At 39.8% G+C, this 17,137-nt stretch overlaps 1 protein-coding gene across 3 annotated transcripts in view; it reads right to left on the bottom strand.

The window, feature by feature from the left end:
* The window catches only part of UST (uronyl 2-sulfotransferase), a 168,794-nt gene that overhangs the window by 71,839 nt on the left and 79,818 nt on the right, over positions 1-17,137 (bottom strand). For all 3 annotated transcript variants that reach the window (XM_027454344.3, XM_027454346.3, XM_027454347.3), the window contains exon 4: positions 10,867-10,946. In XM_027454344.3, coding sequence (XP_027310145.2) covers positions 10,867-10,946 — 80 coding nt within the window. The remainder of the gene's footprint in view (positions 1-10,866; positions 10,947-17,137) is intronic.

Raw genomic sequence — 17,137 nt, 5'->3', positions numbered from 1 at the left:
TTTGCACAAGCAGAAGCAGGCTTCTTCATCCCTATAGGCAGAGCACATTCCTAGAGGAAATCAAGATTCCCAACCTTTTCTCTACAAGAACATCAGCTGCCTGCTACTCTTTTAATGTGAAGAATGTCCTCTTAAACAAATGAGTTGGTTGCTGTAAGTGAAATATAATGGAAACAAACAAGAACTGACAGTCAGATTAACATGGATAGGTATATTGCGTCCTTCTCAGAAAGCCACATTTCCTTTTGCAGCTTCATACAACCATGCTGAGAACACAATTGCCCAGGAAGCTTTACAGATTAATTGTGTGACAGCTCCAGTACCTGGTCTGCAGCACAGATTCAAGGAGAGATCAGGTAAAAACCCCAATGTACGACTTTCAGCTTTTCAGGACTTAAACAGATGCAGTCATATCCAATCCTGTCTTCTGGAAAAGGTATCTTACTCACAGAATTAGAAATGAAAAGTCACTGTAATCTCTCTTATTAACAAACACTTCTGGTGAAGCAAACCCATTCTGTACAGGAGGCATCAGGCAACTCTGGGTTACTCCACCGACCCTCCTCAAGGATGAGCTGCCACCTTTTTTTGCAACAAATCCCAGAGGAGTGGGCTGAGGTATTGTCTGCTTGGTGCTGCATTGTACTGCCAGACTCCCAACTCAAGGAGTTTATCTTCTTGCTTTTGTGCCTTTACCCTGTTCTGCGGCCATGCTTTCAAGCTTTTCTTTGAAATTAGGAGGAAAAAAATAAGTGTGCTGAGATAATTCTTTTAATTTCAAGACTGCATTCTTGGCTGGGCTGGCCTTGAATGGGAGGTGTGATCCAAAGTGCTCAGTGGTTCAAGGTTAACAGTAAAATGGTGCAAGCTGGCAACACTGCTCTCATAAACTACCCCTTCTGGAGCTGTGACATCAACAGCAGAAATTTCAGCTTCCGAGTGACACGTCTGGGTAATGTCATCATAAAAAAACAAAAACAAAAACACAAAGGAATTGCTTAGTAAACTGCCTCAGACCAGTGAACAACTGGCAGATTACACTGTAAGGCTTTCTATTTCACTATGTTGTAGATCTCCCAAAATATTTTATGCTGTATTTCTGCCAGCCTTTTATGTTCATGCATGGCAAACATACTGAAAATTATCTGTATCTATGCCTTTCCGTACACTAAGGATATCGAAGTAGTTTGAAATATAAATTGATAATGAACAGCACCAACACTGACACAACTCCTGCCTATGTCTATGTAGCATCCCCAGCTCAAGTAAAGGGAATACTTGAGAAGGAAATACTATTTGTGGTTTTATTTATGAACAGCTGGAAGCAAGAGTGAAAACACTAATTATCCACACAACACTAATAGCAGTTAAAGTCAAACTCTGCATGATTTAAACTCACTTAATTCCAGATACTTTGCTTTCAAGGCTTTCAAAAGGTCAGGCTCAGGAACTCTCTAGACCTCTAATTAACATTTTGCTACAATTTGGAGATGTTCCATCAAAAGCAAATGTTGCACATTATATAGAGGAATGGAAAAAAAATACAAATCATTATGAAAAAAAAAACATTTATAGTAGAACAGCTAACACAACACTTTAGGAAGTATTAAATCAACCAATATGGTATGCAGGAAAGACGCATCTTCAAAACTGACTGAGAGCACAGATTTGGCTGAGATGGTTATTCACATAAATCTTGTGACCTGACTTCTTAGGAAGGCTATCATGCAGAGGATGTAGACAAGGGTCAGAAGTTACAACGCACTCGGTACTGCATATGCAGCTTCCCGTCTGCATGCTTTTATCGGGGTTGTTAATGGGGACTCCAGCTGTTTTGTGGAAATGGCTGTCACAGAGCAACTGAAGACAATGCTACGAGCACCATATGGAAATTCAAATACAGTAAACTGGGTGTAATGAAAAGTCACCTCTCATCACAACCCGTAACTTGGTAGTAGTACATGTTGCGTGACAATGCACAGAATATAAAAATCAATGTAACATGACTGAAAACCACAACTGAAAATATGGCTGCCACATCCCAAAAGTGAAGTTCTAAGCAATCAGCATTGAATAGAAGGATCTGTGGATATTATAACGTTTCAGTATTTGAACCTATACTGTCTAATATCACCACCTGTGGTTCAGAAGAAAAGCAGAAAACCACTGGTCACAGTTTCAGATAATGAAGTAGCAAGAGGTGAGAACAATAAACAGAGAGGTTTCATGGTACAGACACTTGAACTAGCCACAAGGTAAGCAAACACACATTGTTGGACAGAAAAAAAAAAAACAACCCACAAACACCACCACCACAAAATGAAACAAACAAACAAAAAATCACAAAACAAAACCAAAGTACCTAGAACCAGGAGCAGAGGACACTCACAGGAAAAGAACCATTTTTATAAGGACCAGCATGCCTGCACTCAGCAGTGTGAGATTTTCTAGGCCAAAATGATCCTCGTTTCCCTTCTTCTATGATGCACGAGTGGAGAAGAGCAAAGACCTGCCACAGCACCAACACAAGCACTAACTGTGCTCTGAGTCCTTTTCAAACAAAGCACGCACAACGTTCAGAGCAGAGTCACAGTGCTGAAAAAATACCTTGCAATGAAAAAAATGTCAAGAAGGGCAGAGACTTCACCTTAAAAACAGAACAAAAAGGAAAATAAAAACACCTGAGAAGCCTGGGAGGTGACTTTACCACAGCATAAGAACCTACACATGAAAGATAACATAGGAGAAAAATCAGATAAAAGGAGCCTTCAAGTAGTAGGGCAAATGGATTCTGAGATCCAATAAAAAGGAGTCAACTGGCTTTCTCAGAAAAAAAATTATGAGGAAAAACAACTCAAAATTTAGAATCAGAGGACAATTCAATATCAGAAGAATTTACCAAGGATAGCAGATTCTCCATTATTGGTAATTTTGAATCAAGGTTTAAACAGTCTGTATAAGGTGTTGTGCAAGGGTGAGGAGGACTACAGAAATGACTTGATTGCCGCAATCCAACTTTCTGCCCCAAGGCAGAATCAGCTATGCAGTTATCACTACCAACTCCAACATCCATGAGTATACTGCATTTTGTTGCTTTGCTGTCGTCTTTGTTCACACATTTTCTCAGATGTCCAATCTAGAACTCTGCTGATGCAATTTAAGACCACCACTTCTGATATCATTACTTTCAAAGAACAGTGTATTTCCTTTACCTTATCACAGTCCCCTCTTTCCCAATCTTCTCTCTTGTTTCTTTCTCTGCCCTTTCAGTCTTTTGTCACAGGTCACTTTTTTCTCTCTGATCTTTTCCTTTACTTGTTTTTGGACTCTTACTGATTAATGAACATCTTTCTCAAGTTAATGTACTCCAAGGTTGGTAATATAATCTACAGTGCAAATATGAGCACACAAACTAAAACAACAGTAAAAAATGACAATTTAAGCATTTTGACTAATCCCACTGGCCTTCAAGTCCATGGTAACTAAATTTCAAGTAATGATTTCTATTCAGTGAATATTGTATTACCTGCTAAATGAAAGCTGAAAAGTCTACTATGTGAAGAACATGGGAAATCTATGGAAATAAATTTTAAAGCAGATAATCTAAAAAACTGTGAAAAAGTTCACTACAGGGCAATGTTTTCAAACAACAACAAAAAAACAACCACAAAACCCCCAAACTCTTAGATCATACAAAGGTCAAACTCCACATTAGATTTGTGCTTAGCCTTCCATCAAGTCACAGTTAAAAACATCATTACACTGTCACATCATTAAAAAAAATTAGTATAAAAAAAGAAAAAAATTTAGTAGGAGGGATTACAGCACCATGTGGCCATTCATGAAATGTGTACTTTACAAGGCGGACCTCACATGATGGTAGAAAGTGTTTCATGATGTGTTAGCAAAAAATATAGATTATAATGAACACACATAAAGACATAGTGTTAAAGCCGGGCACATAGGTTTAGCTGACATTTCCCTACTTTTAAGGGCTTACCCAAAGGTTAATATTTTTTTTTCTTAGCATATTTTTAATGACATTCTCTTTTTTTTTAAAGGAGAGAAAATCCACAACATGAAACTACTTTAGTAGGTAAACTTAGGCTGCAATCATTGTTTCAAGATGTCATTTCAAGGAGGTATTTCAAAAGCCCGATCCCTCCTACCAGTGAACTGCACAAAATGGGTGCAAGCTGACTGATTTACTGCATTTAATGCAGAGTATACTATAGTTTGTATTTGAAGGGGCGTGGACATTCTGCATCTTCTTAGGCCAACTCCACAGATTTGCCCTGAACATTTTTCTCAAAAGCTAGTTGAGTACAGTTAAAACACATAACAGGCATGTTCTGCAAAACATCTGCATTCTGTGTGGTATTACTTGCTCTGGAGAATTTGGAGAAACAAGAATTCTCAAGTTGTTAATAAATGGGAGGGTTATGACAAATATTCCATGGCTCTGTTTTAAGTCAAAGAAAGCAGCATCACAGAATCACCGCTGTTTTACAGACGTCTTAGCAGTCTATAAAACATTTAAAACTTAAATTATATTTCCAAATTGACAGGTCGAAGACACATGTGCAGGTTAAGCCGTGGCAAAGCTTTTTGAAAATGGGAATAATTTTTAAATTGTATCATTTTATCATACAACCCTTATGAACAATCAAAATCTAACATGCAAGGCTTTCAAAAGCCAAGCTTCCAATCAATGCAGAGTGCCCCTGCTTTCAAACATGCAGCTGATTCGCATGACGTATAGGCAAGTTACTTTTCCAAGAGTTACCTCCTTTTTGTTTTTTGGCTATGGACACATTTTACAGAGCCCAAGAACAAGGAATGCTGTAATGTAAAAGTGCTGTGTTGAACTGTTATTTTCTGCATCAGAAGAAACACAACTGCCAAAGAACAACAACAACTGAACAATATTCAGAAATCAAGCACAATTTTGCACTTATCCATACTGAATCTCTCTGTGCCTGTATCTGCTTCATATAGCACGTGATGTACTGGTACCCATAATTCAGAACTTGGGTCTGAGTTGAAGCAAAGGGTGTAAACTCATCAGCACTACTGCATGTGACTGTGTCTGTCCCTACAACAGACTGATTTTTATCAGTTAGTGTTGGCCTCTGTGTCTATTTAAAAAAAGTAATACAAAAATCAGTAATGCTGATACAGACTGTTTACCAAAAAAAAAAAAAGATTTTTTTTCAAGAAAAACAAGGGCTTTGCACATTAACTTTACTAATGAATAACAGAAAACCAGAAATATTTCTTATGTTGATGCCAGGGACTCAAGGCAAGTACCCTCAGGAGCAGAAAACCTAACAGATTTTTCTCTCCTCCTCCAAACCTGTCCCCCTCGTGCACCAAGCAGGAAAGACACAGCAGAGCTGGGGCTGGCATTCAAGCAGGGCAGAGGGTGGTGGCCGCTGGCTGTGGCCCAGCAGAAGCCTGGCAGCTCCGTCTTGCTTGGCTTTCTTTTCGGCGGAGGCACCTGCAGCAACGTGGTTGTTTCTGGATTTTCTACTGGCCTTACAAATTGTATTTGAAACTGTCCAACGGGTTCAGAAGTTATTTAGGAATGAGGTGTGGGGGGAAAATGGAAAGAGAGGCGGAACAGCTGGAACAGCTGCATGAGCCTTTAGAATTTAGAAAACTGTGCTAAAAGGAACACACTGTCCTCTCCTGTCAAGCACAGGCACACAGACACCAAATGCAGGCACACCGCAGGTATTAAACTGCAACTGAAGAGAAGAATGGGGCAGCAGCCCAACAGTGCAGAAAGGCCGATTCCTTGCATCTGCTGCTGGCCGTTAATTCATTCCGGCTTCTCAGACAAATAAGATATACTGAAATTTAAGGGCTAATTAAAACGTGAGATTAAATTGAGTTCACGCTTCATCTCTTTGCATCTATTTACCACATCATAAGACATTTTAAAGGAGATTACTCCAGTGGCATATGACTCCTCCTACAGTACGTAAAGAATTCATTGCTTCGGTGAAACCTGAAAAAGCCTGTTTCTCTCTCTGGGTGGTCTTTTTAATGCTTCTCCCACCTATGACTTTACCCTGACCTAGCCAGCCAGCCTTTATGCAAGCAAAAATCACTTACCAGTCACTGACAGAGGCACGCCTTTAGACTTTAACACATTCCTGTGTAATGTTCATTTACCCTGAGACAGGAGGGAGCAGGCAGGCTTCCAGCTCTGCTTGAACCGGGGGCTGTAAGTGCATGTTCCGAAGATATAAAAACACCTACTGTGATTAGGTGTTGGAGGGAAGAAATCTGCCTTACCACATCCAGACTGGGAGTTGTGCAACTCTCCCGATCCCTGACTCATCCTGAACCAAAGCCTTGGCCTCGCTGCCCCTATATGCATTCCTGCAAATGTTCTTCTGCTTCTCTGAAATCTGTGACACTTGGAGCACACTCCAATGATCTTGAATGGTTGCCAAAAGACTGTTATAGTTACTTAATTCATCAGAAGAGTTCAAGCGGGGCTTTTCCACAAACTTGAAGCTTCTTCCCACTTAATTTTTCACAGGCTAAATAAATAGTTGACAAGGGGTATCTATGATAAAACACAGTGAACTTGAAATATGAAATAGCTTTTTATGTTTCTGCAAGTTATTCCAGTTTTTCAAAGCTTCTACAGCCTAACACTATGCTACTTGCATCTACTAATAACACCTGCCATCTCAGCAAATGTAGCAGCAGCATATAAATCTGTACCTACCTTGAGCATATACATTATTATGTATGTGCTTCTGATTAACATTTCAGAAGCTTTTCACAGCAATATTATTGTAGAAAATTCAGTTCAGAAAGAGACATGTAAGAGACCTTATGAAAGATGCCACAAAACCCACAGTACTTTTAATAATGGAATTGTTCCCACGGTTCTTTTTAAATAGATGCAGTATTGATACTGAAAAAGAATTGGCATATGACAAAGCTAAATGACAGCTGTCATCCTGATCCTGCCACGTGTCGTTTTCAGGCAGACATCCATGCACGGATACAAACCTTTGGAATTCTTGAGATCCTTGTAAGTGGTGATGGGTGCTTCTGCCTTGTGCATTGTGGGCTTTAGCACAGGTTATTATGGACAACTTCTACCTTCCTTGGGTACATAAGATTTTTTTTTTGTTTTTGTTCTTAATGTTTTTCTTTTTAAACAGCAACAGCCAGTATAAAACCAAAAGGCATCCAAACATTTATCTCTGCAGATAACAACATTTCAAAGTAGGGTTATCAGAAGAAGCCATGTAGAAGCCGGTCCAGCATTTAAAATTACCTGAGCAAGACAATGGTCATTAATGAAAAGCCTCATCCAAGAATCACAAGCAAAGGAGGATTCAATAAACAGCACCATTTCCCCAAAAATAAATAGTCCCAAAATGGACTGGATGGAGCAGCCACCCATCTGAGGCACGGGGATGTCTCCTAAAGCTGGACAGACACAAGGCAGACTGGAAACACAAGCTGGGAAACTCTGTGAATAAAGTTTTTCCTTAACTGGTCTGTGACATGTGCTACACATAAATTCCCTCACATTAGAAAACAGCAAGAAATCTAGTTTTTTGTCTTCTGTTTGAAGCTGCAATTAATTAGATTTCTGTCAGTAAAAGTTCACATGAAGATTTGCTTTAATGTTTTAAGATTTAACTTTTTGTCTGCCTCTTTGCACTCTTTTGGATTGAGAAAAGATAGTACTGAACTAAAGAAAGTCAAGAATGTAGGAAAGTAAATGAAGATTCATGACTGCAGCTGAACCAGCAGACACTCTTAAATTGTTCAAAAAGAGAGGAAAATGTCCCTGGCAAGTGTTCAGGTTGGGATGGGATTTTCAAATTTTCAGAACTTTATTCAGCAGAACTAACAGTGCCTCTGAAACATGCATGTGCTCAAATTCACCGGTGACCTAAGCCTTAGCTCACTTCCACTGGAGATTTTTTCTGGAAAGAAGATGTAAGTGATATAGGCCTTTTTTTTTTTTTTTTTCCCCTCGCCAGTTGGAAACAAACTAAACAGCATAAGTAAATGCCACAATGCTTTTCTGAATATTCAGAGAGCTTTAAGTGCTGACAGGTTTATAAGCAGGTGCGGGATGCGAAGGAGGAAAATCCAAACGGTCTGTCATTGCTGTTATTCACATCAGGGACATTAAACAAAAAGCAAGTTTATTTTTCCTACTACTGTTTGGGAAGCTGCAAGGCACCAATAACTGGAGGCGAAGCAGACTCCCTTTTTGCAGGCCTCTGCTCTGTTTTATCTACTTCTCTAGTAGCCAGTGCTAGGCTCTGAACTGCTTACAGCAATCCCTTCAGATCCTGAAAGCACTCAAACAAAAATGTGCGGTGACCTTGAAGCTTACTGAAAGAGTGGTGAAGATAACATGCCTTTACCTCCCACCTGTCTGCTCGATAAACACAGGTGGAAGCAGAATAAAGCATTCTCTATCCCTTCCTACAAACAAAAGGCTAGGTTCAAGGTATAAAACAGCAAAGGTGAAGTGACTTTGTTCACTGGACTAATATCCAGGATGGCTGCCCGGGAAAAACTTTGTGATGTCCAGTAAAGGTTCTGCTACAATACGTTGAAGAAAGCCTCATCCCTTTCCTTGTGAAGGAGCAATGATTTTCACCAAAGTGGGCTTCTTTTATCTTCAAGCTAAGTTGTCTCCTACCTTCAGCCCCACTCCCCGCTGTGCTGCCTTCCCACCAAGAGGTGCTGTGTAAAGTCTTGAGCTGTCAGTCAAGAAACACCACACTGATACTTTGCCACTTGTGTTTTTTTTAAGTTTCTGGGGTATTGCATGGCTTTTATGTTGAGCTGGTAGAAGGGCTAGGTCAAACAGGAAGAAGCATATCCCACAGGCAATTTCAGTTCAGCTATCCACTATGGATGGGCCATAAAAGAATAGTTCTAAAAAAAACCATCCCTCAATCAACCAGAAAGGAAAAAGAACGCACAGGCAAAACTAGAACACCTTCACAATACCATACTATTTATAACGCCTATTTAAATCACATTCTTGAAACTTCTGCAAAATTGGTACTTGACACTCCGCTCCCTAATGAAATACAGTCTAAAAATTACATCATAGAATTAAAGAACAAAGTAAAATATCCAACATCCTGCTTCACCATTAGATGGAACACCACCAATATATTTTGAAACTAAAACTCTTACAATGTTTAATTTATCAGAAAACACTATGAAATCCTAAACCAGAAGTAAACAATGTTGATGCACCTCAGTGGCACCCCATTTAAAAGACTAATCACAGCCTCTTCACTACTAGACAGCTATCAGTTAAACCAAGTTTTCTCTCAATAAAAGGAAAAATACATTTTCCTGGTTTGCAAGTAACAGCCAAAAAGGAAGCTGCAAATATTTTAATAAATTGTACACAGTTCTATGTATTTTCACAAATTTGTATTTAAGAAAAGTGTAGATGGATTTAATCTTATGGAAAGACTACAGAAGATACATGTTACCCATGTGACAAGGAGGTACCGTATTTATAGGAAATGGAATCATAGGAAGAGTAAGAGGTAACCGTGTTCATGTTTTTCTCATGTATCTAATGCTGTGTACCGCCTCTGAAAAAATCAGCTTAATCAAGAACTTCCCTTTGACCCTCAGGCAGGCTACTTGTTTGATCCTGTATTTTGGCTGGGAGAAAAGATCATTTACCAAAGATGTGAAGTTCTATTCTAATGAGTTTTATAATTTAAAAATAATGTATTAGTGATGGAACTGTCATAGAATCAGAACAGAGAACATGGAAGACCAAAATTCTGTTTAACTCTTCAGGTTTTCACGCAGTGAAAACATGCCTATAACCAGTTACAGGCAAGTGAATTTTCAATTGCTCGGAATAATGTATTTTCTAAAAAAACAAAACCACCAACCCCTCCCAAAATTTAGCATTTCTTACTGCATTCTCTACCCATGCCTGAAGCCATACATTCAAAGCACATCCACTAATATTATGGCATAAACAAAACACTGGGAAGCTAGGCAAGCTCTTGCAAAGCTGTAGAAAATTCACACTTCCACAGAAATTCTTTCATCTAAATACCAGGAATCCAACTTAGTAGCACAGATGGCACACATCCTGATTATAATTTTTAAATGAAATTTAAAGCCTGGGCAATAACCATCTGCAGTCAGCTTTAACCTCTGTATCCTGGCTAAATGCTAACTGGCATAACTCATTCACACCGTTCCAAAAGTTCCTCAGAAGTTTCATCCAAATTCAATTTTCTTCACATTCTATGCTATAAATTTCCCTAGAGTCTTACTGTGTAAGTTAAAGAGCTGCTACTTTTTATGCCAGAAGGGATTGCACTCCCATGATATGGAGTGTAATTCATTTGCATGGTTTCTAAATACTTCTGTATCCTGTGGAATGGGGACTATTTTATCAGTACAAAATTAAATTGGTTAAATAAAAATCATTCCAGGTACAAAATTAATGAGCTTAGCTGAGCTTTCATTCTTAGATTAGTATCTAATTATACAGAGATGCCACACAACTGTGGCACAACAGGCTGCTGCTACTCTTAAAGACCCAAGTTACCACCTCTAGTGCATTGTCTGGAAACATTAGAAACCAAGGTAATCTTGGCAAAAGCATGCAATAGTTTTCTGGCTTTTCAAAAACATACTGTATGTAACTATTTGGTAGGAAAGAGACAATAGAGAAAAAAACTCTGAAATGTGACTTCCAATGCCTAAAAGGAATAAAATTCCATTGTTTATATTTGAAAAAGAAAGACAAATATTTGATGTATTACAACTAATATAAATCAGCAACAAATATTTTTAAGTCAAAAAATGTCTTACCTTGAGAAGTTGAGGAAATGAACATGTCTAGTGAATAAATAGGGCTGCTCAGCAGTGCTTATGTTTTTAATCAATTCCATCTGAAAAGAATTAACAAATCAAATTTTCCATGTTATGTCAAGGCACATTATGGAGACAAATATAACTTAAACAACATATAGTAACATAATTTTCAAGTCTGCATTACTCAGGAACTCCTTTCCCACCATCCCTCCCAAACATCCTTACCAAGATAGCACTATCACTATTGCATGCCTAAACAAGGAAGACACCATCATGCTATCACGGAGCTTATGTACTTCCAAAAGTGGATATTGATTTAGAGGAAGGCATAAACTAAAGGAAAAAATGAAATCCTTCCTAAATCTGTACCAGAAGGTTGCAAGTGGCAGCTGCCTTCTGAAGACACCGGATCCATTAGCTAGAATGCCAAAATGTAAAATAACTGAAAATGTAACAGAAAACAGGACCTGAGCCAATGTCCATAAGAGCATGGCAGAAAATCATATCCAGACTATAAAAATATTAAACTGCCTCCAAGGGAGATGAATCATTATTTTTTTCTGTATTTCTTAGTTTTGATATTTGGACTTTTTGCCATGTTTTTTACATTGCATATCACATTTTGTTGCTTCTCATCCATTTTTCATTCTCCATTTTTTTTTCATAGGACACACAACCCGCCTTTGTCTTTCAGACAAGACAAGGTGTAGCCATATAATTTTTAGGACCAAATGAAAAGTGCGCACACAATTACGTTCTTCCCTACTTTCCTCTGCCTTCAACATTTGTATATGCATACAACAAGCACTGAAGCAAACTGTTCATCCATCAGGCAGGAAGGGAAGAGGCCACTTAGCTTTAGTTGGTCATCTTTAGACTCTGGATCCAAGTACAAACATATCTTCACACAGCTCCTCCAGCACAATAAAGCTGCTATCAGCAAGAAAATCAGAAACCTAAAGAGCAGAACTTGCCCAGCCCAAAATTAGAAAGCCCAGGACACTTCATAATAACCCAAATAGCTGACATCCAGTTAGGACTTGTAACTCTCTGTGCCAAAAAGTTATATTCATCCACCTTGTTTCCAGAAAGAAACAGAGGAGAGACTCTAGGGGCTGGATATCAGAGGTCTCACTTTGTTTCTTTTTTTGTTTGTCTGTTTTATCCAGCCAAGTTAGAGGAGAATTGAAGTTCTCAAAACTGTATGAAGCTTTCTGCTGTATTGGTATTTTACCTGTATTACTCTATCTGCACAAATGAGTGTCAGAAGGAAAATGTTCATATGGGATAAAAACTCTGTTCATGTCACTACAGTCATCACTGTAATTCCTTCTTGGAATAAATGAGGTACCATCATTATAGCATAAATACGGAGATGTAAAGCTGTTATAAACATACAATTAATTATGTTGTGTATTACTTTAAAGCTGCCTGTGTTTTTAATGACAGATAAATGCGCGCAATGGGGTACATGTGAGCATTACTAAGAACCTCTCCAGCCTCCCTTGTCCATCACCTCACCCTGTGGCAGGTGCCAACTGGCCATAGCACCTCATTGAGTCACAGTGCAGTACCACAGCACTTCCCATTTCTCTTCATCTGATGTATTGGGCTTGTGTCAGCCTGCTGCTGGACCAGCAGAGGCACTTCGGCATCATGAGCACAGGCAGTCTGCAAAGATACATGCAGATGGCTGCAGAGCATCTGGCTGCCTGGCTTTTTTTTTAAGCTCTTGCTACCAAACTCAATCTCTTGTGCTATGATAACTTACTCTAAGGCAGACACAGAATTTTGTTTTGACTTAAAGTACCTTCATACTTAGACACTTAATGTTCAGCTGGGCTTGTAAGCAGATGTGGATAAAGCTACAACGTGCATATGAACAAACAAGCAAAAAACATTCTTTAAAAAACCCTGCCAAAAGGGTAAGTAAGGCTCAACAGAAACAACACACAGATGTCAGTAGGGAAAAATAAATAACTGTAATGGCTCACGGCCACATGCAAATTGTGGCCATATTTCCCATGGGCCTCTCTCTCTCTGATCCCACTGTGCTGAACTGATTTCAGCTTAACAAGCCAAATGTACTGCTCAGGAATACCAAGCAATCAGCTCTCCTTTTAAGATGATGCAAAAACAAATAAAAAATCTTCCAATGTCTCCCAGAAGAGTGGGGTCTCTAGGATTTCTTTTCTACAAGAAAACTGGTATAGAGGAAGAATGAGGAGTGGATGATAGCTCAGGAATGTGAGCACCTTTGGATGGAATGGGCCATGCAGGAAGGAGATAGACACAAGTATAGGTCATCTAAACCACCCTAAAATTGAAAAGAGATGAAGACATACAAGCACCAGCAGATACTCCTTGGTATAGTAGCAGATATTACAATTGTGCTAGCAAACACAGTCAGGGGGTGAGAGGAACCAGAACACATCCATGTTTGGGGAAGGAAGCTGCAAATATATCTGGGGGAAGCCTGAAAGGCACACATGCCTGCTAGGACATGGGACTGTAAGAGCCGTCCACCTGTCACCCTGAGCTCCCCTGCAAGAGTTAATTTCTAGCTTTTTCAGTGAAGCAGTGCTTAAAAAGATATCAAATGCATTGGAAATGAACTAAATTGCACCAGGAAGTTGATGCTGCTGAATGAGGATCTAGGGAGATGGAAATGGCAGGACATGAAGAGTGTGTGGACATACTGAGGCAGTGGCACCCTATGCCCACGTGCTCACATCTGCCAGCAGAGCCCATGGTGCTGCCTGAGCACTTCAGCTCAGTCGCTGGGCAAAAGTGAGCCCAAATCACTGCCTGCACTGTGCTGCCAAGGACAGCGAGACTGCATGCCCCACAGCAGGCATTTGGGAGAGATACTAAACCAAAGCAAGCAACTGCAAGGAGCACTGTGGCATGATCAACTGTGCTGAGACATTTGCTGTCATTGACAGAAATATTTGAAATTTAAAGATAAATTACATGAGCAGAAGAAGAACACAATCCCCCTCAGCAGCAATTCATTGCAAGGACTAGTCTTTCTGACTCCTGTGACTCCCTGCTTAAGCTTTCATTCTATTTTTTCTCCAAAATCAATTTTCTGTCTTTTAAACAGGATCTTTAAACAAGACCAGATCTGCAATTAGAGGCAACTCCATAAATCACAAGCTATTTTTGAATCCTAAAGCCCACCTGAGCAAGAAAACCAAGAGGCAATACTCCAAGGGAAAAAAGTTTCCCTCAGACTACTGTCCTACACTATCGTAGCATCTCAGCTGGCCATGCTGAAAGAATCAAGTCACCATGGCTCGGCATCAGCAGTGTATTTTTCAGTCGCTGCTGCATTGTAAATAACAATCCAGCAGATGGCACAGTGAAATGACTTGGAGAGAGACGGCTTGGGGCCCTCCCTGAAAGGAAAGAAACGTGGACCATGGCTTGGCTCCAGCCACAGCATTGTTTCTGCATCAAAACTCAGCTCAGCCTTGTGAGATAGGACACCTTCTTTCCCCCTTCCATAAACATCTATCTCTACACGCTGGCCTGCTGAGAGCAGTCCCATTGCGTTTGGGATTTGTAATGGTTAATTGCACTGGGAACAGAAAGAAATAATCAGATAATAATCTTATCTAGAGAACAGCCAACATGTTCCTACTTTTTGAAGCTGATTCATTTCATTGGGAGAGAATCTGAGGTCAAAATGTATAAAAACAGTGAGGTGACTGATTTTCCGTGGATGACACTATGGTTTCCACTAACACTGATGCAAATAGGACAGAAAATTCTCAGTATTTGTCTCTCTTTTGAGTTGTTTGCCTTCTTTTATACTGGTTACAGTCTCTAAAGAAGGCGTGTAGGGTCCAGGAGGCACAAGTATCTACAGGCATTTGGCGTATCACTTTCATCTCAGTATTACTTCATTTCCATAAACAATTCACAGCTCACAGGAATGAGACCAGATCTTCATTTTCAACTCTCAGAGATTTGGAATTGTTTCAAAAATTTCTTAAATTCCCTGAGCTGCTACGATCAATTTTCTGCCTTCAAAAGAATTTAAGAAAAATTAGCAATGGATGTTTAGTGTGTATAACTTGAATTATATATAAAGCCAGCTGTCCGTCCAAAAGGATGGGGGGTAGAGTGAAATGATGTGAGGTCAAACTATCAGGTACTCCTATATGTGGTCAGTATTTGCATATCTATAGACACTCATTCTTACTTCTGAGTGCAAAAAAGAAGTTGAAATCTGCAATTACATTGACTTTGTATACATAAATACTACTCATAAGTTCTGTAGTTGGAAGCTTCTAATTATGAATTGAAAATATAGTAAATGGCAATGACCTAATTAACTCATCTGCTTCCAGAAGCCACTCCTTTATGCCCATGGAGGTTCAATGGCTACACTTCTAATTGCTGGCAGGCAGACATAATTTGGGAAAATTTCTTCGTAGGATGAAGACTGGAAGAGGCAATGAGCATACAGATTCCAGTTAAATGCAATCTCCATAGTCATTAAAAACACCTACATGCTTAACTTTATTTAACAATAGCAGACTGTGCAAGCTAAATATTTACAGAGAAGTCTTGGCTGGATCAGAGCTTTAACCAAACATGGGACAGACAAATGACAGAAGGGAGAGAGCAATAACATCTCGAGCGAGTTTCTTATGCGGGGAGCCTACAGCCCAGCCCAGACCTCTTTTCTCTCTCTCCAATGCCTGAAGCCTCAGACAATTCATTCTCTTAATTTCCTCTTGTGTGTACCACATTTAAGGTGGGAGAAATAATTCATTTTTCATATTTTACTCATAAAAAATGGGAAGACAACTGAAAATACCCTAAACTACAGAACAGTTAGTGTCTCCAGGCATGTAACCTAGCGATCAAGTGTGCTTTTCAGCAAAAGTACTCATTAAATTATGAACCTATTGTAACTGCGTAAATAAGCCATAAATTAAAATGGAAAGACTCACATTATAGCAGGCCATGCTAGAGAGTAAATCATCAGCTCTGTAACAGTATGTCTACCACTGTTTGTGTTCCTGCACATTCACTGTACAGTAACCCAAAGCTTATGGACTGAAAAAAGTAATGCACCTATTTATCATCTGTCAGTGTATTGCTTGCATCACAAGTCAGTCTGGGCTTTTTTGGAATCTTGACATGTTGGACCAAAGCACAGAAGACTGTTTACATGGGATCTGTTATCATGTTTAACATGTTCTCTGCCTACCAGAGAAATGCAGCAGATTATGAGGATGAAGGATTGTGGCTGTTAATACTTCTGAGGTTTTTAGATTTTATTTCCCAGTTAGCAATGAAACATAATGAAGGACATACTCAAAACAAAACCCAAACAACCCCGAACACAAAAGCAATCGTACCAATAGAAATCCCCTACTGCATAACCAACAATTAAGCAGAAAAAGTAAGAAGCAGAAAAAATAACACAAGAAAGTTTGCCCCTGACCCGGCCATTCTGCAAACTCCCCAGGCTCCGTTTTGCTGTGCACAGAAGGACGCTGCGGCAGCTACAGCCCTGGGCTCTGCCCCTTCCCTTGGTCACTCAGTGAGGCTGAGCAGGGGCAGCAGAGGGGGCACTGGCTTCTTCCACAGCCTTTTGGCTGGTGGGCAGCCCCTTATAGCCAGTCCTTGTCTGTGGCCACAAACAAATGCCCTAGAGGGTTAGGTGAATTGCTGTCTGTGGGACCCGAACGGCTACACTGCAAGGAAGGAACACAGGAACTGCAGTAGCGACATCCGCTCCCAAACTTTCATCTGGAATGAACTGCTATATCTAAAATAACAAACGTTGAAACTTATGCTGCTCATAAACAGGCTACAGATAAATAACCCCTAACTACAGGCCGATGCCACTGGTAGGCCCATCCCTCTGTTTTGATCACTGCCCACATCCTTTTGCGGTTTGTAGATCACTCATCTCAGGAGTGATGCAGACAGCTACAGCAGCACTTACCTGAATCAGCAGATCAAAAGAACAGCTGTGGGCAACGTGTGAAACAGCTGTGTGTAAGGCATCTGAACTAATCAGCACACTTTGGAGACTGAGTTTTTTTGTGTTACTTGCATCAATACCTATGGATGACATTGGTAGTTCTGGTGGGCACACAGTTACGCTAGATACAGGTGAATTTAAATAACTAGATCTCTTGTGGAATGAAAGCTGCGAAAATAATGCCCTCTACAGCTTTAATGAAGAGGGTTGTCTGGGTAAAGAGGTTTCACTTGGCATTGATTTAGGGAGGGTTGTTTT

Source organism: Anas platyrhynchos, chromosome 3, assembly GCF_047663525.1.
Source record: "Anas platyrhynchos isolate ZD024472 breed Pekin duck chromosome 3, IASCAAS_PekinDuck_T2T, whole genome shotgun sequence".
NCBI lineage: Eukaryota > Metazoa > Chordata > Aves > Anseriformes > Anatidae > Anas > Anas platyrhynchos.
The sequence above is the reverse complement of the archived record's forward strand: the minus strand, read 5'-3'. Positions and strand labels throughout refer to the sequence as shown.